Genomic DNA, 26946 nt, shown 5'->3' with positions numbered 1-26946 from the left:
TTACCAAAGTAGAGCGTGTGGACATAGCATAGTTAATTATTAATACAGATCTGTCTCCTCTTTCTGGAAGAGTCCATTACTTTACACATGACTCCTTCAACCAGACCATGGAAAGAGATAAACAACAATTAAATGTGTAAAGATCTATACATACCACATTAAAGATAATCTGAGCATGACTCGTAAGAAACACGTCATCAGTACAAAATGAGACCCAAATGACAATCCAAAGTCTCCGCTTAAAAACAAGATAAAAAGTAACAATTTCCTATTTACAAGAAAATATTGCTTTAGTTAAAAACTCTAAAAACCATTCTCTTGGAGTCCATATAAAAATAATTGTGTGTGTGTGTGTGAGAGAGTGTTTTCACATATATAATATGTTTATATACATATATATATTTATGGCTTTACATGCTGAAATATTCTAGATTAAAGGAGGAAATATAAATGAACTATTAATTCTTTTTCTCCACTTCTTCAGTTTTTACAGATTCTTCCCCTCCATCAGATAAGAAGCCACTTCCATATTTCTTCATTTTGTTTTCCACTTTGGTGAGTCTCTGCTTTACTTTGAGTTGGGTTGAGTTGTATTCTGCCATGAGCCTAGCAAACCTCGTCTGTAGATTGTCCAGAGTGCTTTCAAGTCTTTCTACTTTTTCTTCTAAGTCTTTAGGGTCGGCTCCTGCTTTTGCCGCCTCCTCGTCTATTAAATTGTCTTTCATCAGAATTTGCCGCCCTTTCTCTTCCAATGCCTTTTTGGCATCAGGATATTCAGTGAGGGCTTCCATCAAATCATCTTTGGACAAACAGAATAGATCGGAATAACCAATGCTCCTGATGTTGGCTGTCCGTCTGTTACCAGATTTGCTACCTTTGATGTTTAAGATGCTGATTTCTCCAAAGTAGCTGCCATCGCTTAAGACAACAAACTGTGTTATGCCATCATCTGCCACCACAGCCAACTTCCCCTCCTTAATGATGTACATTTCTCTCCCAATATCCCCCTTTTTGCAGATGTAATCTCCAGGACTAAAGACTGTAGGTCTCAGCTTCAGCACCAGCTCAATAAGAAGCCCAGCTTCACAATCCTGGAAGATACGCACTTTCTTTAGCGTGTCTAGATGGACATTGATAGCAATTTCAGCCTTAAGTTTGTCAGGCAGGTTTTTAAGAACTTCTTTCTCATCTACTGTTTTCTTGTTGGTCCAGAGGTAATCAAACCACTTAATGACCCTGGCCTCCAAATCCTTTGTCACCTTTCGGAAATGCATATACTGTTTTATGGAATCAATTTTGGCCTGGAAATCTGCCCTGGAGGCATTCATGTTGGAAATCATAGAGCCTACATTACCGACAATAGTAGCGAAGATCAGCACACCCACCAAGAAGTCAATGACCACAAAGAGATATTCTTCATCTTTCACAGGAGGTGGGGTTTCTCCAATTGTCGTTAGTGTCAGTGTTGACCAATACAAACAGTAAATATACTTTCTGGATAGACGTCCATATTCTGGATGGGACACATTGGGATAGACCCAGGAGTCAGTTCCAAACCCAATAAGCTTTGAAATTGCAAAATATATGCATGCATTCCAGTGGATGATGATAAGAATGTACAAGACAAGATTTCCAATCCGAAACATATTTGGATAGTTTGTCCTGGTTTCTGTGCGGTCAAAAAACTCAAATAGCCTGGCAAACCTCAGCAAGCGGTTAAACCGTAGTTCAGGATAGTTCAACCCAAGTTTTAAATATGCCAAGTCTGTTGGTAAAAGAGAGAGCATATCTAATCTGAACTGTACGGTAGTAGTGTAATGTAGTCTTAGTTTCTTTTCATCTTGGACTAGTAAGCCTTGTTCAAGAAAGCCTTAAAAGGATAAAAAAATAACCGTTTTTTGTTATAATACATTAGAAGATGGACCACAAACCTATAATTAGTCAGAAACCGGCTGCAGCTTATGCTTGAAGGATTCCTATTTGCTTGCAAATACTGAAGACATTATTGCATTTCAAACTTATAATATATATGGACATTAATGTACTTTCCATAGGTTTTTAGTATAGTTCATAAAAAGATATTGTATAAGCTTTATATTTAGTAGTAGCAGTAGAATTACAATAGCACATAGAGACCTCAACCAAAACTAGGGGTCCATTGTGATAAACATTCTATATACATTAAAAGACAGTATATGCCACCAACGAGCTTACAGTATAAAGGCCCCAAACTCACAAAGACAATTATTTGGACCACTGAAACACGGAGCCCTAATGAAGTCAGTATAGCTCCATGTGGGTGTTGGTTCTATCTGTGCAGATCTCATTGCAGGATCAGGGTCCAAATAGATAAGCCACACCATGAATGGAAGCATTATTACCCCACCCTCCCTCAATGTTAACAGAGATTAAGGGCCAGATTCTGATACTCTTCCTCATCCTGAGTAGCACTTTATTCCATGATTAGTCCCACTGAAGTCTATGGATTAAGATGCTCTTCAGTGTAAGGATAGCAAAATCAGTCTCTAAACGTATGTCTACACTACAATTAAACATCCATGGCTGGCCTATGCAAGCTGACTCGGACTTGCAGGTCTCATGCTAGGGTGCTGTTTAATTGCAGTGTAAACATTAGGGCTCGGGCTGGAGCCCAAGTTCTGGGACCCTCATCCCTCGCAGGCATGGGTGGCAAGTTTGTAGAAATTTTGGTGGTGCTCAGAACCCGTCCCCCCCAAACTCCGCCCCCACCTGCCTAAGGCTCTGGGAGGGGTTTTATTGGGGAGGGAGGTCTGAGGTGCAGGTCCTGGGCTGGGGATTAGGGTGCAGGAGGGGTGCAGGGTTTGGTATGGAGTTTGGGTGCTGGGTGAAGGCTCCAGGCTGAGGCAGGGAGTGGGTGTGCAGGAGAGGGTGAGGGGTGCAGGCTATGGGACGGAGTTTGGGTGCAGGCTCTGGGCTGGGGGTGGGGGCACAGGAGCGGGTGAGGGGTGCAGGCTTTGGGGGTAGGAAGGGGTGTGTGGGAAGGGGGAGAGGGTGCATATTCTGGGAGGGGGTGGGATAGGAGGGAGTGCAGGGGTGAGGGCTGTGGGGCTGAGAATGAGGGATTCATGATGCAGGAGGGGACTCAGGGCTGGGGCAGAGGATTAGGGTGCAGGGGGATGAGGGCTCTAGCTGGGGATGAGGGGTGTGGGGTGTTGGAGAGGCTCAGGGCTAGGGCAGAAGGGCAGGGTAAGGGCAGCCTGCCCTGCCATAAGGAGATGGGGGGAGCTAGGACCCTGGGGCAGCAGACAGCAGTTCTCCCGGGAGCCACTCCGCATAGCAATGTGCTATTCCGGCAGTGCAAGCAGGCACGGGAGAGGCACCCGGCGCTTTCTTTCAGGCAGTGACACGGCGGGGCGGGGGGGAGACCCATGGCAGCCGGGGCCCGATCCAGTAGGGCCAGAGGAGAGACCCAGCTCCAAATATTGCTGGAGCACAGCCCCCAGCGCTGAATATTTCTGGTGCTCGGGCACCTCAAGCCCATATAACCTGCCGCCTATGCTCGCAGGACCCTATAGCCCATGATCCAGCCTGACCCTGAACATCTACACTGCAATTAAACAGCCCCACGAGGACAAGCCCCATGAGCCCGAGTCAGCTGGCATAGGCCAGCCGCGGGTTTTTAATAGCAGTGTGAACATACTCTAAGTGACCTGCTCCAGGTCACACAGCAAGTCTGTGGCAGAACTGGGAACTGCACTCTAGAAAGTTGCAGTCTAGTGCTAGCCTTAACCACAAGACCAATACTCCTCTCCCGATTTAAGTGAATAACTTGGGCTGAGTGATGCAGACAAATATGTGACACAATATGAAAAACTAATCTATATTTTAAATATATTTATGATAAGGAGGCTGAGTTTACTTTCTGCTGTGAATTGTTTAAATGTCTCCCATGGCAATAGCAGGTTTTACCTCCCTCCTGCAACTGTTGTCACCGTTTTACTCATGTCATTTGCTTGGTTGCACAAAACACAGTATTAAAGTTCTGGTTCAAATCCACTGCAAGAGAAAAGTTCTTAGCAGAGGCTGTCACAGCACTCTTGCAGGCAAACTGGCTCCGTCACCTCATGACATACTTTTTTTTTACACAGAGAATAAATAGCCTGTAGAATTCATTGCCACAAACTATCATTAATGCCAAGACATTAGCAGGATTAAAAAAACATACTCAACATTTATATGGATTTAAAAAATCCACCATTATAGTATATAGGGCTGTTTTGTTTTTGTTTTTAAATTTGGAAGGGATATAAGACAGGGAATATACCAATCTCTAATTGAGGGGCGATAGGGAAGGCTTTTCCTAAACACAGGTTATTCTACAATTTCCCACCTCAAAGTTTCCTGTGTTTTCTTCAGAAGCATCTAGTTTTAGATGCTGTTGGAGACAGGATATTGAACCATATGGGCTACCAGCATACTGATCCAGTAAGGCATAACCCATGTTATGTCTGAAAACAATGTAAAATCCTAAGAGGACTCACCTGTCCTGAATCTGACGAATGTGTCCAGTATGTAGATGATATCTGAGCTATAGTCCAAGACCACCCATAATATAATATGTTCAGTTTGTAGCTCATCAAAACAGGCTCTAAAAAATAACCACAAAGACATGGAAGATTTCATTCCTCTTGTATAAGCAGGCGCAGAGAGTACTATATATGTATTCTGAAAGCATTTTAGCAACTGTTGCTGGCACTGCACAAGCTGTGGGCATCATGTCTGCACTGGAGTATTTGCTGTGAATTTAAATGTAATGACTTAACATAATGGGATATTTCTGAAACCAAAGGTCTTACATAGCAGGGGCAAATTTCACACATATACACACATCCCACAAGTTACTCTGCATCAGTTTTCTCAGCTCAGATCCTCAAAATCTCACATCACAGCATCAGAGCTACAAGCAGAGGAGGACTGTACAGAATTCATTCAGACCCCATCAAGTTAATTCTTGGATCAACTGGAAGAAGGTTTGCTCCTGTGTTACACAGGGCACACCATCTCCCATGTCTCCCAGAGGCCAAGTGATCTGCCTTCATAGCACTCCCATATGATTCTGATACACTGAGTCCGATTGTCCATTTCACGTACTCCAGTAATATCTCCCTGCCATTGGAGGAAAAGCCATGTCAAAATTCCTCATACTAACTTTAAATGACTCTTCTCTGATACATTGGCTTAGTGTCACTTTGTACTGTAGACACTAGATGGCACACAGATGCCACTGCAGGCACAGATTTGGGAGTGCTTGCTGCCAGTCAAAGACTTTTTAGGCAGACAGACAAAAATCATCAGGCCACAAATCCTAACTCATAAAGAAGACATATGAATAAACTATACAAAGGGGTTCCATGCAAAATCATCCAAGAAACTTTATAGGGAGATAGAATGATCCAATGGGGAATTAACCAAATTGTACACTTCTAAATGCTACCTTTAAGGAGAAAATAAAACTGGAATAAAGTCCAATAACTACCAGCCAACCCCTCATCTGTAAAAGTAAAACTGCATCTTCTGCTATAACTGCCTCTGATGGCACCTAGCAAGCGGTCATCAAACTTCTATCCCAGGAAGGAAGAGAAAAGAACATTTCAGTGACAGGCACTCTGGGCTCCTATGAAAATGCAGAAAGCATGAAATGCATATTCTCAGCTTTTGTTTCGCAAAAGCAGAGATTTACAATTTAAAAAAATAGAATGGAGGAATCTTCTCATCCTATCATAGAATCATAGAAATGTAGGGATGGAAAGGTCTTTGAGAGGTCATGTCCACCCCCCTACCCTAAGACAGGACCCTGACGGATGCTAGGACCATTAAAGGCTCATTATTTTCCAAGTCATGCCTGTCCCCAGCCTGGTCTCTTATGAAGGAATTAAATTTCACATTAAACAATCTAATATAGTATCAGGATTGTTAGATTTTTAAAGCTGCCTCAAAAAAGGGAAAAAGGAGGGTGAGGTAATATCTTTTATTGGACCAGCTCCTGTTGGTGAGAGAGACAACAAGAAGATCCGTGTGTGGCTCCAAAGTTTGTTTCTCTCACCAGCAGAAGTTGGTTCAATAAAAGATAATACTTTATCCACCTTGTCTCTTTAAAATCCTGGGACCCGATACGGCTACAACTACACTGTATAATGAAGAAACAGCTTTTAACAAGAGTGCTATGTTTTTTGTACAAAATGAAAGAGAAAGAAAGAAAATGCATGACGGTGTGGTGTGATAAAAAGGTTTTAACAGCATGAGTTTAGCAATAAGTTCTGCAGGTAATTCCAAATGAATGCTGAGAAAATCTTGATAGTGCCCCATCCAGTGTGTGTGGAGGGGCACATTTTTTACCAAAAAACTATTTTAAGAGAACATCTTAAATGTTATTGCTAATATTTCCAGCTCCCTCTGCCTGGAACAACAGGCTTCATTAGGATCATGAGTCTAAATATACAGACTTGGAGGGAGAAAAACACTCTTCAAAATCACCTAAAATAGCATTTTTTTACAGACTATCAGGATTTTAAGGCCCAAGGAATTTGGGGACTTTTAGGCTAAAGGCATAGAAAGAATTTCCATCTTTCTGGAATTTCCTCTCATCAACAGTAGAAAGCTCCTGTTTATATCCATGATTGGTGGCAAGATTCTCCTAGCATAATCCTATCACTGATGCAGTACTCACTCGTCCTATACCTCGAGAGCTAGGGGTAGAACTTTTATCTGGCTTTTTGGGCTACTTGTGGGAGGTGGAGAGTAATGGCAGCTGTTTTAATCTGTTCAGGAGAGACAGATTAGTGAGCAGAGTGCAGGGAGTCCAAAGAACATGATATATGTACGGGACTCTTAATTTTATCTCATAGATATTGTTTCCACATATGTACTGTGCATATGTAGGTGTGTATGTATATTATATACATGCACTTTAGAAGAACAGAAACCAGAATAGAGGATTTGGAACAGATGTTTGACACATAATCCTAAACCAGGGATCGGCAACCTTCGGCATGCAGCTCACCAGGGCTGTTTACCTGCCGCATCTGCAGGTTCGGCCAGTCGCAGCTCTCACGGGCCATGGTTCACTGTCCCAGGCCAATGGGGGCGACGGGAAGCGGCGCAGTCCGAGGGATGTGCTAGCCGCCGCGATCAGCCGAACCTGTGGACATGGCAAGTAAACAAATTGGCTCGGCCCTCCAGGGTGATTACCCCTGGTGGGTCGCATGCCGAAGGTTGCCAATTCCTGTCCTAAACCTTTAAAAAAAATAAAATAAAGACATATCCTCAAGAAAATTAATTAGTGAATGAGCAATGCAGCAGCAGTAATGGGGAGGAAAAAGTCTGGACACTATATTAAAATAAAAGAATCAGGTGGGCTTTTCCAGTTCCAGACAAGCCAGGCATTCCTTCCACAGCCTAAAATAAGCATTAAATATAAATACATACCTGCACACTAGCATACACCAGTTATAGAATACTGGGGTCGCGATTATGGTCAGCCACCTATAGTACAGGTTGCTTGAAGGATCAATCACAAAGATCTCCTTTTTCTTCCTGAAAAGTAAAAAACATGCAGAGGTACACTGAGGGAAATTATTTCCATAAGGAGGTCATGTTTTTGATCTCCAAGGCTGAACACCCTTCTAGTAGATTGTAATGGTTGCAGCTCAGTTAATGACAAAGGCATAACACCAGAGGGTGTGCCATTCCTGCTGAAATCCCAGATATTACTCAATAGAGCAGCTGAAGCTTTTCTCATTTGACTCAGTCTATTCCTACATGCCCCAAAATCCAAGGAAATAAAAAAGAACTAGAAAAATTTACATAGATGTCAAAATAACACTGAAACATGTGTTATCATTTAAAAAACCCATTCTGAACATTCATAGTATAGGCACCCTTCTTTTAAACTGAAAACAAACCTATTGACTTTTCCCATCAGACAATAATTTTTACCAATTTCTTCTAAAAACCACAACAAAATTGTGATAACCCTGTTCCTGGAGTCAAAGAGGTCATTGCCTACTTTGCACTCTCAGAAGAATAACCCTTTCTCTTATAAGTCAATCCCATTCTTTTCTCTTCCAGTTTGTTTCAAAGAACCTTAGACTTGTGTGAAAGGACAAACCCCACTGCACACTGTGGGAGGTTGACTGAGCTTCCTCTACAAAAAACTTTGGTTAAGAGAGAAGAATCTATGTCCTGGGATCAGAAAGAATCCATCCAGAAATGGCATTCTTAACTAGGGATACTACAGCAATACGGTACTACAGCACACTCTACACACATCTGTGATATATTCATTATAACGCACACCTCAGAACCAGCGTTCATTCTGCACATATAACACTCATTCTCTTTCCATCTTTTCTTTACATGGCATTGAACAAAAGCCAACTCTAATCAATGGGAATGGAGTTTATAAATTGCTAACTAGGGAACAATTGTCTATTTACATACACTAACGGCCAAATGCACTGCTTGATGTAAGAAATCCACATTGAAGTCAATAGAGTTTCTCCTGCTCACAGTAGGGTAAATAATGGAAAATATAACTGAAGATGTTGAACTGGTCAGTATTTGTATAAATATAATGTTTTTGTTCTGTGCCCCACCTTGATTCTACAGATATTCTGAACCAGGACCAAGCCTGTACAGACTTGCAAAGGAGACTGCTGTTAACTAATAGGGCCTGATAGAGAAGGCAATTTCTTGCCTTCTCAGGTGATCAGAGATCATTTGAATTCCCTTTACTGCTCAGTCTGAAGCAGGGGTGCCAGAACAGGTTGGGAGGGGGGGCAGAGGGCCATGGCCCCATCACTTTACCGGCTGTAAGGACGAGCAACGGGGTGAAGAGGAGCGAGTGGGGGAGGTCTTGGGGGAAGAGGCAGGGTTGGGGCATGGCCTTGCAGAGAAGAGGTGGTGCGAGAGTGGGGGCTTGGGCAAAAGGGGTGGTGTGGGGGTACGGCCATGGTTTGGGCACCAGTGGCCCCGTCCTTTTAGGAAACTTCCGCTACTCCTGGTCTGAAGTTAGTGCAACAAAGCATTGGGAAAGTGCCAAGGAAAAACCTGTATGGCTGGGAAGGTTCTGCATGTTCCTTGAGCAGTTGCAGTTTCAAATTTGAAAATTCATTATAGCTTTGACATGAGAACACTCCTGCAGCTTGGGAAAACATTGACTGTAGCAGGAGCCTTGCTCTGAAGACTTAACTACTCCATGTAAGGCTCTATGGTGCAGGAGGTGTGTTACAGCCATACATTCACTAGTAATACTTACTCCTCTTTTTTTTTATCATCTTTTTTGTCGTCTTTTTTCTCCTCTTTCTTTTCCTCCTTTTTTTCTTCTTTTTTCTCCTCCTTTTCATCTTTCTTTTCTTTATTCTTGCTGTGTAACATAGTGTAACATTTAGCAGTGTTCCCAATTTACCAGGCTAGGCTAGGCTAGGCTAGGCTAGACTAAGCGAGGCTAGAGGATGGAAGTTGAGGTGGAATAAAGGAGGCTATAGAGCTGGGTTTTGCTCCTACAGAAGAGGAGAGGGCAGGGCTTCTCAAGTAGGCCATCCACCCATTTGGTATAAATGGGACCTGTATTACATGATCTACACTCCAGAATTAAGGGTAGCATGGTACTAAATCATGTTGGCTGATTCTGTGAGAGATTAACCCATGCTTTATCAGGCAAGTACATATAACATTGTTTGCTTTGTTTATAGCAAAATGTTTCCTGTTTGCTTGAGTCTTTAAAATTCAGGCAGTCAAAAACATCTATTTTGTGGCATTAGAACTTGAAATGGTTCGACAGTCTCAACATCTACTTGGTCCTTTGATATACTCTAACCCCAACAGCAGCGACTGCCTGTTTAAAGCTGTGGTAGTGATTAAGTAAAAAGGGTCAGATCCTTCTCTCACACTTGTTTTGCTCCTGGGTAACTCCATTAAAATTACCCCTGACTTACACCAGTACAAGGGGAGAACCATAGCCAATGTTTGAACAAAGCCAATCAAAATGTGGAAACAAGTTTTTGCTGTCTATTCAGCACAGCAGTGTTATTCAAAATCTGAACATGAAAGGTGAAAATCTAGAAGTCAATAGGAATTTTGTCATTGACTTAAATAGGTCAGGTTTTCACCTCACATTTATTAATTTTTCCGTAGACAATAAATGTAAATAAACAAATGGTGTTCTGCTACTGCTCTCTCTTCACACTGTTATTTCCTGACATTCAACAGCATAAGAGGTAGACTCAAGCTGCAAGGTTCTGGTCCGGATACAAACTCTTCTAGAGTTCATACCTGGGGTTCTGCTTCAGCCCAGTACAGAGGAAGCAGTCCTCTATTTGATTTGAACTTCCCCAAAGTTTGGGGTTGTTCAAATCCAGGTTGTGGTGGTATGTCTCCATTTGCCATATAGTCAAAGAAACCTTTTTCAGATTGGATGGAAATTATTTGCTAGAATTTTGCCACTGCCTGATTGATCTTTAAATTTTGGGCCAAATTCTTTTAGTGCAAATGGTGAAACTCCATTGAAGTTAATGGAACTGTATCAATTTATACCAACAAAGAATTTGCCCCCAAAATTTCTACATACAATGTTTGTATTTAATATTTTTCTTCCCAAAGTAGACAGTGTCCCCATGCTTCAGTTAGGAAAACATCAATATCCCTGACAGTTTAATGTAAATGGGCAACTTGCAAGTCTAAAACTCTACGTATGAGCTGTGGCTTGCATGGTAGACATGGCATTTTCCTCCCATGGTGTCTGTCTGTTCCACTCTGATCTGCACATGCTAGAGGCTAGTCTACATTGGCACCACTGCTGCAGCAGCACTTTGATGTGGCTTGTGTGGTCGCATCAGAGCACTGGGAGAGAGCTCTCCCAACGCTCTAAAAAACCCACCTCTACAAGGGGCATAGCTACGACCGCTGGGAGCATGGCTCCCAGACACCCCCGCTCCCACCGAAACTTGCTGTGCTCGGGGGGGCCGGGGGGTTCACACCCTGAGCCAGAAAGTTGCAGTGCTGTAAAGTGCCAGTGTAGACAAGTCGGAGGTTTGATTCTGCTCTCACATCAGAAGTAAATTTATTCAAGTGAACTGAATCACTCCAGTGTGAAGCTAGAGTAGATGAGAGCAGAATCACCTACCAGAGAGGCAAGTAGAAAAATCCTATTGCAGGATCTTAGCCAATGGGCACAGCAGGGAAAAATGCCATGAGCTCACATCACGTGTGTTCACCACATGTTCTTGCACATGCCTCTCACAGCAGAGAAAGCTTATGCTGCGGTTTGTAGAGTTACCTAAGAACATGCCAGTTTTAACGAGAGTACAGTATTTTAAGGGACAGGAGGACAGTGTGAAAATATATTCACTAATTTTAAGATAAGTGCAATTGGCTTGGAAATATCCCTTACCCAATGGCAATAAACATGAGCCCTGCTACTACCGCACTCCCATTGTGATGCAGTAGGGCATGGTTATTTGAAAGACCCCTGCCTTACTTGGCTGGGAGGATTCAAAATCCTAAAACCATTCCTGTTTGCATTCTCCAAGAGGTTATTTAAATGTTCACCAAACCAGGTTTGAGCACAGTCAACACATACAGTGAAACTTCACTGATGCCCATGAAAATCCAGGGAGCACAACTGTAGGGCAAAGCTAGTCTTTGTATTGATTGTCTGATTAATTGAAAGAGCTCCTAAAGTCCTACCTACACATAAGGCCAATCAAATAAGTTTTTGCACATCAACCCACCTTAGCAGGGCTAGCACAACAGCAGAGGGTGCTATTCACAAGTTCATTTTCTTTACCATTAGCCTTCTGATCTTGTGTGATTGCATTTTAAAGTCAAATATTGCCGTTCCCACAAAGCTCTATGCCATTCAGAAACACTCTTGGGTTATCACATTATCCCTTCTGACAGCAAGCTACTATGCTTTTGTGTATGACGTGAACCCCATTCATAACCACTATTTGTATCAATGAACTGGTCCACGATACTCCAAGTGTTTGGCTCCCAAGGGTGGTTGTATCACTAGGGCATAATGTTTCTTTTAAAAAGAACTGTGCTGCTGCACATTTATAAGCCTGATTATGCAAGGAAGATTAATTTGACATGGCTAAGCAATCAAAATGTATCAATGCCATTGAATCATGGAAGGGGTGTTTTGACAAAAATTAGTAGTTAACCCACTCATCAGTAGATGGCTGTTTTTATTGTGTTTGGGGATGGAATTTCCCCTGACCCTCTCCATTTACTACAGATGTTCACTGAGGGCTGGATTCACTCGCCTCTTTGTTTAGACACTGCTCTATCCATCTCCCTACTCTAAGAGACAGTAGCTATTGCCATGGCAATGTTAGTACAATGCAAAAGCACTCTAAAGACTTGCCACTGGAGTCAAAGGAAAGGACAGGCCACTCCTTTCCTCTACCCTGAGAGCAAGCACAGCCCCTGCATGACATCTGCAGACTTGAAGGCCTCGTCTCCACTGCCCCAAGAGTGGGCACTCCGCTGCCCCTTCCATCTTGACAAACATGGAGCTCTACCAAAACTGTAGCTTATTTCCTCTGAAGTATTATTGAGTAAGCAGCATTCAAGTAATTGTTTGAAAGGATATTCATGTCTATTCCCTTTGACTAAAAGAAAAGGAAAAGTCTTTTGTCCTGTTTCTCCTGAGTACAGGGAGAGGAGATGTCCCCGTAGGCTGGGAAAGACTTGCCTGCCTATACCATTATAATCATATTACTATAATATTTAATAAAATGTAGTGCTTACATAATGTTTTTCACCTTTAAACTGCTCTACATATCAACTAACTATGCCTCACGACACCCTGGTAAGATAAGTCAGTATTATCTCCATTTGGGGAAACTGTAGCACCAATAGTTGAGTGACAGGCACAAGATCACAGCATGAATCATGGCCCGAAATGGGATTAGAATTCATATTTATGTCTCTCAGTCCTGTGTCCTGACCACTAACCCAGGCTTTTCACTTTTAGTTCTACTATTACTGTTCTACAGTAACAGCCCCAAATCCTGAGTATTGGGTCATTGTTGGAGCACACATTACACTTATTTTTAAATCAAGCACATGGAAACAAACAAAAACAAATCACTTAAAGAGAAGTAAGAATTTCTCCCAAATGTAAGTATGGGGTTTTGAAATGGAAAGAAGTTTTCAGAGGATTTATCATTTTAAATTCACAATGTATTGTGAATTAATTAACAATTGTTTGGGGGAATAGGAATTTCCTCTGTTTCTAATATGGCCTAAAATGATCCAAAGAATTTCCTTTTGGTCCTGGGGATTTTTTATTTTTGTTTTTACCGAGGGGAGAAATGAAAAACTAGACTAGCGTCATGGCAGGAACAAAGCTGCTACTGGCTGCTGTGCCATTTCCAAAGCTAGAGGGCAAGAGCCATTACCAACAGTAGTGTGGAGTGATTTCAGATTACACATTTTCTAGAGCTCTTCCTTTGAAGGAATTAAATTGCCTCAGAAATCTAAAATGTTATTATTCCCTTTCACTTCCACAGATCACAAGGCCAGAAGGAAATGTTGTGATCATTTTTGTAAGACCTGTATGACACAGGCCATATAATTTCATCAAGCAATTCCTGCACCAACCCAACAACTTTTGGTTTAGCTAAAGCATATCTTTTAGAAAGACATCCAATCCTGATTTACACAGAGTGCATCCAGAACTTCCGCACAACCTGCTCAAAATCAACTTTTAACCACAGATGACAACCTGAAGGTATTTGAACATTTGATTTGGAAGCAAAGCCCTGTGTGTGAATAAAAAAGAGAACACCATTAAAAATGAATATAGAGCTCTCTCATTCATAAGTTTAAATGTTAACAAACCCATTAGCGAAGCTGCAAAATCAGCCAGCCTGAATTTGAGGAGGTGGGGGCTAAGTAGCTGTTCACTCAGACTGGGTGGGGGAAAAGAAGAGAAGCTGTCCTTCAAGTTAGGACACTAAGAATTCTCCTGGAAACAAAGGGGTATTTCCATGACCTACAAAACTAAATCTTTCTCTACAATAAAGACATATATCAGGAAGGTGCTTTGAAAAAGATAAGCAGGAGTCTATAGCTACAATTGTCACTAACATGTTTTCAACAGGGAAGAGGATAAGGAGCTGGTACATCACAGGCAGGTAGGTGCTATAAAGCAAGCAGTGATGTACTTACTCTTCATTGGTGTTGTTGCTGTTGTTGACATTAAATCTGGCCAGGGACCAGTGGCTGTAGCAAGTTAAATAGAACACAGTAAAGGAACAACATGAAAGCCTTGGACATTTTGTGCACATGTTCACCAACATGATAGATCAAACTGCTGGTCCTATACATACTCTGAAAAGATTAAGAGGGTCAACTTTGACCGCCACTGTAAGCCCCTTTGCATAACTATTCAGAGCACCCTTGATCATGTACAGAACATACACATTTGTGATCATGTCAGATGTCTGAAGCACTTTAGCCTGCTCTCAGGTGTATTAATGCTTGACAGCATGAATCTCACTATTTATAGCAGCGTTCCCATTTGGCTGCTCTTATAAGCGTTTCTCAAGCCTTTCAAGTCTTCTTCATAGAAGCAGTGCCAAGAATCCTGGACAGACAGCAGAAATGTCTACTGTTGCTGCAAAATTAACTCTACATAATAGCACAACAATTTGGAGCTGCTGTCACATGGCAACAGCAGCACAATCTGAGATGGGGAGACTGGATATCTCAGAATTTGGTTATCTAAAGAAATAACATTGTTGGCACACGACCAGTTTTGTCCACTCTAATGGCTTTGAATCAGAAACACTAATGGGCTCCTAATGCAGAAATCAGAAAATCTCTTGGCTGTTGACTTGAGTGACTAGAAGATAGAAGCATAACTAATCAGACAAAATATATTACACATGCAAAGAAATACACAGTTTCCAAACCTGAATTATTAAGAAGCAGTTTCAGTAAAGATGGAACTGTATCAATCTGCTGCAAATCTGTGCGATGTTCACTATAATATTAATTACCAGCTGCAAATTCAAACCAAGTCCTTACCCATCTCAGACTGTGCCACAAACTATGGGAGCCTGAACTTCAAAGAAAGAGCCTCCCAAAAAGTTACAAGATACATCAAAAACACATCACTGTGTTTTAACAAACCACAACGTTTTTTTTAGCCAGCTGTGTGGGGTTAATTTAAACCACTAAGGCCTGGTCTATACTACTGAGCTAAGTCAATGCAAGGCAGCTTACACTGACCAATATAAGTGTCTACACTAAAATTTCGCTCCTGCCAATGTAACTGCCCTATTACACCAACTTAATAACTCCACCTTCACAAGAGGTGTAGTCAGTGTTGCTGTAGTTAGGTCAATGCAGTGTCAGAGTAGACCAGTGGTTCTCAAACAGGCGTACACATACCCTGGGGGTACACAGAGGTTTACCAAGGGGAGATATTTGCCTAATTTTGCCTAGAGATATCTAGATATTTACTCATAGACTCATAGACTCCAGGACTGGAAGGGACCTCGAGAGGTCATCGAGTCCAGTCCCCTGCCCTCATGGCAGGACCAAATACTGTCTAGATCATCCCTGATAGACATTTATCTAACCTACTCTTAAATATCTCCAGAGATGGAGATTCCACAAACTCCCTAGGCAATCTATTCCAGTGTTTAACTACCCTGACAGTTAGGAACTTTTTCCTAATGTCCAACCTTAATCTCCCTTGCTGCAGTTTAAGCCCATTGCTTCTTGTTCTATCATTGGAGGCTAAGGTGAACAAGTTTTCTCCCTCCTCCTGATGACACCCTTTTAGATACCTGAAAACTGCTATCATGTCCCCTCTCAGTCTTCTCTTTTCCAAACTAAACAAACCCAATTCCTTCAGCCTTCCTTCATAGGTCATGTTCTCAAGACCTTTAATCATTCTTGTTGCTCTTCTCTGGACCCTCTCCAATTTCTCCACATCTTTCTTGAAATGCGGTGCCCAGAACTGGACACAATACTCCAGTTGAGGCCTAATCAGTGCAGAGTAAAGTGGAAGAATGACTTATCGTGTCTTGTTTACAACACACCTGTTAATGCATCCCAGAATCACGTTTGCTTTTTTTGCAACAGTATCACATTGTTGACTCATATTAAGCTTGTGGTCTACTATGACCCCTAGATCTCTTTCTGCCATACTTCTTCCTAGACAGTCTCTTCCCATTCTGTATTTGTGAAACTGATTGTTCCTTCCTAGGTGGAGCACTTTGCATTTATTTTTATTGAACTTGATCCTGTTTACCTCAGACCATTTCTCCAATTTGTCCAGATCATTTTGAATTTTGACCCTGTCCTCCAAAGCAGTTGCAATCCCTCCCAGTTTGGTATCGTCCGCAAACTTAATAAGCGTACTTTCTAGGCCAACATCTAAATCGTTGATGAAGATATTGAACAGAACCGGTCCCAATTTTGCAACAGGCTACATAGAAAGCACTAGTAAAGTTGGTACAAACTAAAATTTCATACAGACAAAGACTTGTACCTACTATACACTGAAATGTAAGTACAATATTTATATTCCAATTGATTTATTTTATAACTATATGGTAAAAATGAGAAAATAAGCAATTTTTCAGTAACAGTGTGCTGTGACATTTTTATATTTTTTGTCGCAATCCTAAATCTATGCTCAAACATGGCGTCTGTATGGCCAATTATCAGTCAAGGGTCACATTGGTGCCGTGTGCAACACCATAGTGCCGTGTGCTACCCTATGGTGCAGTGTGCAACATTATAGTGCCGTGTGCCCATTCTCGAACCTTCTGTCTGGTCAATTGTGGGTCAAGTTAGTGCCATGTGCAAAAGAGTAGGGTGCCATGTGCAAAGAAGTAGTGTGCCAGGTGCAGATACTGTTTACGTAGAGGGCACCAGCTCGGAACCTGGAAGGTGAAGGAGCTAGGGACCAATCAGACGCTGACACAAGTAAGAGTCTTCAAATAAAATTATGTCTCGCGCCAAAAATGGCAGGAGTATCCGCATATTAGCTGAAAGGCCTGATCACCCTTTCAGCCAGGGTCTCTTTCGGATTTTGCCGGCTCGTGTCGTGTCATTTCGTTTTGTTTTTTGGATTATTTCCCATCAATTCGTAATGCTTTTGGTGTCTGTACTGCTGGTCAGTTGCGCTTGGAGTGTGGTATGTGCATTTTAATTTCTGTAAATACTCTGTTTGCTTAGCCTCTTCCTTTTTTTTTTCTCTTCCCTTACTTGGTGCAAAGTTGTGTATACAGTATATGAGAGCCAAATTGTTGTATTAATTGCTATTGTAGTTGGTTGGTGTATTTTACAATATTCAGTTAATGCGCAAACAGTTTACTTAGTTTTGTGTATCTGCTCTGGTTTTTAGTGAGTAGTTGATCATAAATCATTTGGATTCTTGTTGTTGGATGTAAATAGACTGTGTCAAGTTGTGTATGTTTTTATTCTGATAGTGTTTCTAGTTGATAAATTGCCCTTTCCTGGCCCAAGTTGTAACTTATCCTCGTTAATAAACAGCCACATGGTTTGAAATTTCAATCTGTCACGTTTTGATTTTCCTCTCTCAATCAAATACTTACTCGAACCTGCATTGGTCTCGGACATTTTTATGTCTGACTTTGTCAGCAAGTAGTTTTAAAGTGAGGTGAAACTTGGGGGTTCACAAGACAAATCAGACTCGTGAAAGGGGTACAGTAGTCTGGAAAGGTTGAGAGCCGTGGTTGTAGATGCTGTATTGGTTACATCAACTGCTACTGGCTTTCAGAAGCCATCCCACAATACCCCACATTAACAGTACAATCAATGCAAGTGCTCCTGGTGAGTACGCACACCACCAACACAAGGAGTAAAGTGTAGATGCACACAACCAATGTAATTATTGCAGTGACTGTATGCTGACGTTAGTTAGGTCGCCTTAATTTTGTAGTGTAGACATAAACTAAGTCATGTATTATGTTCATTTGCAAAATAGAAAGCCTGGAAACACATGAAGGGCTCACTTGAAGGCATTAGTTCATTTATTTAAAAAAAGATCTTAGACAAGACTAAACCTGCTTGTGGCACTGATGAGTGAACATCTTCTAATGACTCAACTCAGCCAAAAAAAATTCTGATTTCTGGACCAGAAGCCTATCAGTGATTTGATGGAGGATATTTGGCTGGATACGATTAAGCATTACTGCATTTTGCACAAATACTTGTAGTGGAGTTTCCAAGCACTAGAGGCTAACGTCCAGATTCTAAATGTCTTTACACTGGGAACTGCTTTCATCCCTAGTATAGAGCAGCAGAGTGACAGCAGGTAAGCTGACCACATGTCAATGTGCTCTTTTGGGAAGTATTTTCCTCCCAAACAGTACAAAATAAAGTCCAGATGTAAGGGACTGTTACGTCATAAGCAATGTAAGCTAAAAACGTCACTTCTGAAACCCTTGCCAACATGCTTTTGAGGAAGAAAATATTTTAAGGAAACAGCATTCATTATCATCATTCATGTGAGACTCAGACAATTGGTTTGTTTAGTGCTTGAACAGGATTGTGTGGTATAGGTGTTTACACTACAACCTGCTTCTTACTGCAGAGTGGGAAAAAGTGAGGAAACTGGGGCATACAAATAGTTTAGGGGGACAAAGCATTTATTTTCTTCATTCAGGAACTGGGTTTGTTACTCTTACCTAATGAACAAATAGAGAAATAGCATTTCTAAGCCGTGGTTGCACATTTGCTAGCAAGCACAATGACAGCCAATAAAAGCAGCAGGAATGCATTAGTTGTAGCAGAAGTATCAACATCATCTGCATGTTGCACCCCTATGTAAGAATTTCTTATGTTATATCAGCTGCTGGGAAAATGTATTATTTACCTAAGTGCTTCTGCAAGCTACCTGCAACTGAGGGCTTGTGCCTCCATCTGTGAGGTCAAAGACCCCAGAGCTGCAATTTCAAACTGAACCATGCCCTCCTCCACTGCTTATCCAGGGAGATCAGCCAAAGCAATGGTTACCTTCAGCTAATTATGTATAAAAACCCAGCATGATGATCCCTAGGGAAATTACATTTATTAAGCAGCTCTATCTTATTTCCATTCCATTGCTGGCTAAGCTCTACTCTATTGAAACGCATGTAATAGGATACGCTGACTTCTGGAGAATTAGGGAAGCCTCAGCTTGGACTATTGCTTTCTCCAGTTTTCTTGGAAGTTGGAGGACTTAAATTATCTTTCAGGAAAGTTTCTGGAGAGTATTAGCTACCCTACTCATTTCCTATCCTCAAATAAAACACAGCATGCTCACATCCCATTCACAGAAAGAACATGATTACCCCAAGACCACTCTTCTCCCACTAAAGTACAATCAGATCAACTTACTTTTTCACTTTGCCTGGCTGCTCATAGTTGCTCAAATTGGAGTGAGTGTTACTTTCCCTGCTGGATATCTCTTTGAGCTCTGGCCCTCGGATACGCTCAAGGAAAGAATCTGGCCTTTGGTCTTCATGATGCAAATGTCGTGTCGCCCATGATCTCAGTGATAAGATGAAACGGGATAACCTGCAAGGAAGAGACACACAATGTTGTCTGAAGAGACAAGAATCCCAGATGGCTCAGGCTTCGTTCAGGACTAGAGCCATGTCCTGTAGCAACTAGAACTTCTGCATCAATGGGACTTGGGTGGAGAATACCCCAGATGGGGTTTTCACAGCCTCTGGACCCCTGCCACATCACTGGAGTATGACATTTTGCTGTATAATATTAGGCACCTTCAACAACTTCCACATCATGGGCTCCCCATCCTCTAACATGTAAAGGAACCAGGAAGATACATTATTCACCAGGCCTCAATGTCCCCCACCAGCACCACATGGGACGGGAGCCAGAGAGACATCACTAGCTGTATGACCAGCAGGCAGCTTGCTAAGGGTGGGAGGGACTGGAAATCATATTCTAGAGCTCTAGAAGCTTCTGACATTAGAAGTAATGTAAAGAGGTGAGAGATCCTGTGCTAAGGGAAGGGGGGAGATGTTGAATCCTCATGTGATGACATACCCAAAGGTCACCATGTGAAGTAAGGACAAAGGGTGATTGGATGGTGAAGGAGGATGGGTTATGAAGAGTTTGCTGGAAAGTGATGGAGGCTGGAGATTCAGATTAAGGGGACACTTTCCCTTTAAGGATATTTTAGTGGGTTGAGAATGTGGATGAAGTTTACCAGTAACTGTGCAACCTTATTTTGTAAATCTCATCTGTGACACTGGCAAACAAGGTACCAGCTCTTCCCAAGACTGCAGGCATTAGCTAAGAACTGAGAAACTCACAGCTGGAGACCAGACAGTTCACCTGTGTGCTGGATTTGCTCAAAATAGGATAAGAATGTTTTGCATGAAATGCATGTAAGTTGCTGTGTGTATGAATCTCACTTGCAATGTCTGTATTCTGTGCTATCAGAAACTATGTACATTTTACTTTATAACTTTGAAAATGTTTGCTCTGAACTTGTGAATGCAGGCACAGGAATCCTCCCTTCTCTCTCCCCACCCCTCCAGGACTAAGGAGGACCATCAAAATTTAAGTAGTCCATTACAAGACAAAAGCTTTGTTAATTGCCTCATCCACCCATGGGGAAGCACATGCAGAAGACCTCCTCCCATCACTCTGAATTCTGGAAGAGGGAAATAAAAATAGTTGATGTGAGGATTGTTCATCTCTTTGCTGTTTAATTTCTCTCAGGGCCAGGGAAACCAAACTGAAGCCAGAGATCCCCAAGGGTTACTTCCAGTATTCCTTCTAATTGTTTACGTCCACGTGCGGTATGAATTCTGTTATGTGCATCAATATGGAGGTGATGTGTGACACATCACCTTCATATTGGTGCACATAACATTGATGTGGTGTGGGGGTGAGGGTTTCAAAGTGTGGGAGGGAGCTCAGGGCTGGGGCAGAGGCTTGGTTGCAGGGGGTGAGGGCTGTGGCTAAGGGTGAAGGCTCTGGGGTGCGGCCAGGGATGAGGGGTTTGGGGTACAGACTGCCTCAGGGCTGCAGTGAGGAGAGAGGACTCCCTCAGTACTCTCTCACTGCAGCAGCTTGGGGCCAGGGAAAAGGTGCCTCTCCTCAGCCTTGGCAGCTTCAGCAGGCCTGGGCCGGGGCGGGGGTTCCTTTCCCCTACAGCTCTGGCAGGCCTGTGCCAGGCCGGGCCAAGGGAGGGGCTCCTCTCCTCCGGCTGCAGCAAGTCGGGGGCAGATCTGTGCTGGGGAGGGGTGCCTCTCCCTGCTGCTGCAAGTCCATGGTGAGGGAGAGGTGCCTCTCCCCACCACAGCCCTGAACCCCTGCATGGGGCTTAATAGGCAGCTGCATGGCCATGTGGCCACACAGCTTAGAGAAAACATGGTTTATTTCCTTGGTCCACCCTAAAAGATATTTTGAATTGACAGATCTCTCTACAGCTCTGTCACTTTTAGGATTTAGATGGTAACTCATTTGTGTGTACAGGGATAGGTTTGCTTGCTTTATCCTGTAAATAACTCTCTTTTTTCCCTGGTTAATAACCCTTTACATAGTTTATTACAGGACTGGCTGCAGGCCTTGTCTTAGGTGCAATATCTAGGGAACCCATTGATCTGAGATGAGTGACTGGTCTCTTGAGACTGGAAGCAACCTGAATGTGGTTTGATTTTTAGTGTAAGTGACCATTTATCACTAAGTCCAGTTTGTCTGAATGGCGATAGGCTGGAGAATCTAAGAGGACTGTCTGTGACTCTGTGTTAAGACTGTTACAGTGATCCCTGAGCTCACATTTGTTACTGGCTTCGTAAAATCTATTTATAGAACATACCACCAGTTTGGGGTGTCTGCCCTGTTTTTCCCAGTCTGCCCTGAGGTAGGCACCAATGGTCGTGCACCACTCCAGACAGAGTGACATCATCGAACTACCTTCCTATTTCACTTCCTACTGTTTGTAGCTTTTGCCTGTTGTGTCATGTCAATTATTAGACTGTAAACACTTCAGAGCAGACAATATATCTATCTGTATGTTCTCTAAAATGTCTAGCATACTGTGTGCATTATGAATAACTAATTATGACAACTGGACTAGCCCCTATTATGAAAGCCACCAATCGCCTGTTGCATGTAAACTAGCATTTCCTCATCCTAAAATCCTAATGGAGCACTAGAATAACATAAACACACACTCTTGACACACATATAAGTTTTATCACTGCTGCATGGTTTCTCTTTATGTTCGTCCCATCCCAAGTTATATGTTCTTAAAGGAAAATAGTCGTTCTTTGTAAAAGGGGTAAAGTGAGTATTTTGCTTCTAAAATGTGTCCAAATGACAATATTTGAGACTGAAATCCCCAGCAGTGATAACAGTTTATCTATATAATATTCCACCGAGGAGACTATTTTCCTCTAATGGCAGCCCAGTCGAGACAGTGCTGTGTACTTCCATGCTTCCTAGATCTGCCCTGAGCAAACAACATGGTGAAATGCTGAACAGAGCAGAACTTCTTTGATAGGCCCAGCAATATTCAAGGAAAGTTCTTTAGACTTCTCCAGATACGCAAGCATTACGTCTGTCCAGAATCTACAAGGTGGATGACACAGTAGTGAAAACACTAGTGCTTTAGCCTTCACCTCATTGACAAAAACCTTCACATATGAAATTAAGGACCAGTATCTTTGTGCCTGTCTGGTAGACCACAGTTTGTGGTTTGCAAATATAATGAAAATGATTCATTTGGTTCATCTTAACTACACTAGAAAGCAGAATATTTTAAAGGGGCACAGTCACCTCTTTTAGGCACCACTTTCACAAACCTAAGATCAGTCAAGAAGTTCCTAAAATATATTTTGATTCCACTGAAAGCCATTCATCAACAGAATTTACACCCCACACATTACAGCACTGTGTTATTGCATGAGAACCGGAAAGTAAAAGTAACTAGAAGCAAAAAGGGAACTGACTAGTTTATTTTCCATTGTCCAAGATGAGAGAAATGGAGAATAATAAACTACATTTGTAAAACGACTTCAGTTTTAATAATCGTTTGCTTTAATATGTGACATTTAACTTGAAAGTGTCCCTCACATAATTAATGACTATATCAGAAGACAAACAGAGCTCTGAATTCAGTTGAAATTCTTTAAGTCAGGCACAGAGGCCCCTATTTAGGAATGCACTTAAATCCAGGCTCCACTTCAGACACGCGCTTAATTTCCAGTGAACTAAATGGGTCTTAAGCACATTCCTGAAGATAAGCATGTGTTTAAGTGCTCTCCTAGAGAGATGTGTTTTCCTAAATCTGGGCCAAAGTCAGCACCTCCAACCTTTGTTGACTGAGGCTCCAAGTGCATCAAAGACATAATTTAATCCTAAAAATACTCAGCAAGCCCTGTATTCTCAACGTCTACTATCTGCTTTCTTGTCAGAGCCATTCACCATCAAACTGGGAGGGAATAGTTATTACTCTCTTATTACATAAGATTATATACAGTTAACAGTCTGAAAAGAAACGTATTTATCCCTTCCCTTACTGTCTGACTTTACTATTAATTTTTCCTCCATATTCAATTTATTTTCAGCACTGATTAAACCTTTTTCCTATTTGAACTACAATGTGCTTTTCTGCCTGAGCCCACTCACCAACTCCAGCACACTAAAAATTGAGCTATACAGTACAAAATTAAGGTCAAAGCATCTTATTGCAAGTCACATGAGATTTATGTTCATTATAGGCTTTTTGTGTTTTCAGATGGACTGAACTCATTTTCTAGTAAATCTGTGATGACCACCCCTGTCCTCCCACATTCAACAACCTTTTGCAGACATGCTATCCTTTAATATTCAGAATTAAGCTACTTAGCCAGTTACCTAGCCATTGCTCCAGTGCCTGTGAACGAGCTCCTGCGGGATTCAGACAGGCCTCTCGTCTCCATGGAAATGACTCTCTGCAATTCTGAACAAGTGTCCTCACATAGTGAATGGGTCCTGCAAAATCAATTTTAAAAAAGAAGGCTTTTATTCAGCCTGCAATGCATTTGCCACTCATTTAGTTCTTCCACTCATATATAAGGGGGTGAGGGGAGCAATAATCTTCTCTCCATCACAAAGGCTACTGCAGCCAGGTACAAAGTGAACTCATGACAAGCCTAGTTTACTAATTTTCTGTCGCAGTCTTGCACCCACTGAAGTCAGTGGAAGTTCTGCTATTGATGAAAGCAGACATAAAAGTGGACTTTTTATTGATAAATACATGGTTCAAAGATCGTACAGAAGTTACTACAACAGAATGGGGTTCAGTGTTGCCAATTACATGAGCTCAAAATTTATGAGTCAGCCCCCTCACCCCAAAAAATCATGAGATTGGCTTTAAGATCATGAGATTTTAAAAATAGTGGAGAAACCCTGTTTTTATTGAAGACAATGGGAGTTTTAAAATTGATTTCCATGGGCCAGAATTGCATCTTGTCCAATAAATTCTGGGTTCTTTTCCATTACCTCCTGGTTTTTCACTCCTTAGGATTCACATTTTCAAACTCTTCTCTGCAACCATGAGAACTAGAAACTTATTACTTTTTTAATGAAAGCTGAGATTCTCTGGAACCTGGGGCTTTATGGAAAACACCAAATATCATGTGACTTGCAATAACATTGCAAGAGTCAGCAACACCCCAACAGAAGAAATTAGTTAATTAACTTTGGTGTATTTTCAGTGGAGAAAATGACTCGCACCAGCGGTCACACTTAAACCTTAAATAGCCACTCTTCATCACACAGTCTGAAAAGAACTCTTTTACCAAATTGTTCCAGAAACTACTGGGATTCTCCCCATGCTGATTGTTTTCTTCTTATTCTCTTCCTGATACAAAAAGATAACATACATTCTGCTTGATGTTAGAAAGGCTGTATAAATCTGACTCAGACCTCTTGTTATTGATTAGAGTATTTGATATATACACAGCAATCTTAGGTACCATTAGTACTATAATTTTATTGCAATTACTGTTCACATTAGTTTTTTCTTATGAGACTAGCAAATAATTTTTTTAAGGAGAGAGTGGAATAGGAGTTCTTATAGAAATAACTAAAATTCAGAAATGCGGAGTGAGAAAAGAATGTCTTCTAGAGAAACAGATCCTACAGATGTCGAAGAAAGTCAGACCTGTGTATACTGAGAGTAGAAGGGCAAATTATTCCAGGCAGAAGATTTCTTATTCCAGAATCAAAGGGCATATTGTTCATCTTGTACCACCATCACAGCCTTTTGTTCCTCAGAAGTTAGACTAAGGGTATGTCTACACCGGAGGTGGAAGGTATAATTTCCAGCTCAGGTAAACGAACCCTCGCTAGCTCTGATCAAGCTAGCATACTAAAAATAGAAATGTAGCCATGGCAGCGCAAACAGTGTGAGGCGCCAGCTGCCCTGATTATCATCCCATCAGAGGCCTTAGGTACCTATTTGTGGTGGCTAGCTTGTCCTATCACTTGTGCCACTGCAGCTACACTTCCATTTTTAGCTTGCTAACTTTGATCAGAGCTAGTGTGGGTATGTCAACTCGAAGCAGAAATTACATCTTCCAGCTCTATTGCAGACATACTCTCAGAATGTACATCTCCTCAGTGATGGGCATTTGATCTCAGAATAAACATCTGTTTGGAAAGTCTGGGTTAGGGATTGGGCCATTAATATTGGATGCACATCCATAGGGCCTAATTCTGATCTCATTCCACAGAGAATCCCTTCTCTATGACTATACATCCTTTCAGCAGCCAGGAGGTAGAATTGGCTGCCGAGAGAGAGAGGAAAAGGGTAGCTGGGGAAAGCAGGAAAAAGGCAACTGAACTGTTGCTAGGAAAAGAGCCTGCACTGGATACGGGTCAATCTTTGTGGGATAGGCAACCATGGGTTGAAAGAAGGCGGTGAAAGAGCCAGAGGTTACTCTTGAGGGAGAAGGAGAAGCATCCATAGGTGAAGAAGAGATATAGGACAGAATGGAGAGCAGGCAGCCATAGGAAGGAGAAAGAGGAGGTAGCAATTAGGAAGACAGAACAAATAAGGGAAGCTTCATGTGGGGCAGAGGAAAAGTGGGGAAGCTGAGGAAGGAACTGGGATAGGGGCAGGGAACAGAAAACCAGGAAATCATGAGAGGGAGAAGGAAAACATCAACCAAGGGTGCAGGAAGGAAGATAGTATTGGTGAGAGAACAAGGGTAGGGGGAGGAGCATGGCAGCAAAAAAAAGAGGTAGAGAGGCATAAAAAATCATTAGGACTAGGGTAAAAGTAGGGAGAGCCATGGAAAATATGGGGACAAGTCATATGTGGGACAAAGAATATTTTTCAAAGGGGCAATTTTTCAAATAAAGTGATGTGGGGAGAAGGGTTTAGTGACTGCTGAAGGGTTATAAGTGTGTTCTGTTGAACTTCACATTGTTTTTCTGTGCCCTTTTTCTTTCTCCCTTCTAAGAAGGAAATAATCTAAAATTTACAAGGATGTATACACAAAAGAACAACCATCCAACAGCTGGGTGTCTGATAGACCCCAGCCTGTGACATATTTGAATATTTGCCTTTGGCTAAATCTATACCATCTTGGTAACTATGACAACAGCCAACAGCAATGATGACCAACTAACCCACAAAGAAATTAGTCTACCAGAGCCCAGTTGTACAAATACACTCTAGCTGCTGGCAAGCAGAAGAAACAGTATAAACACACAAGTCAACAACAGTGTGTTAAGACCTTTCCCATGGTGGGAGAAAAGGGCAAAAAAAGGTTTTGCACATATTGGTTCTACCTGAGAAAGACATCTGATTGTAGAATGAAAGGCAGATGTGGAAATTTAACTGAATGAAAGAGCACAGAGAAAGTTGTTTCCTAACTACAGTCAAACCGAGAGTAGAGAGAG

General features: G+C 41.9%; 1 protein-coding gene across 1 annotated transcript in view; it reads right to left on the bottom strand.

The window, feature by feature from the left end:
- Positions 1-458: 458 nt before the first annotated feature.
- CNGA3 (cyclic nucleotide gated channel subunit alpha 3) overlaps positions 459-26946 on the bottom strand; it is a 38479-nt gene continuing 11991 nt past the window's right edge. The window contains exons 3-9 of the mRNA XM_030551871.1: positions 23911-24027; positions 19411-19590; positions 14218-14271; positions 9296-9403; positions 7465-7572; positions 4521-4627; positions 459-1870 (exon numbers count right to left, since the gene is read on the bottom strand). Coding sequence (XP_030407731.1) covers positions 459-1870; positions 4521-4627; positions 7465-7572; positions 9296-9403; positions 14218-14271; positions 19411-19590; positions 23911-24027 — 2086 coding nt within the window. The remainder of the gene's footprint in view (positions 1871-4520; positions 4628-7464; positions 7573-9295; positions 9404-14217; positions 14272-19410; positions 19591-23910; positions 24028-26946) is intronic.

The sequence above is a fragment of the Gopherus evgoodei genome, chromosome 1 (assembly GCF_007399415.2).
Source record: "Gopherus evgoodei ecotype Sinaloan lineage chromosome 1, rGopEvg1_v1.p, whole genome shotgun sequence".
Lineage (NCBI taxonomy): Eukaryota > Metazoa > Chordata > Testudines > Testudinidae > Gopherus > Gopherus evgoodei.
Note: the sequence above shows the minus strand (reverse complement) of the source record. Positions and strands in the feature narration are given on the sequence as shown.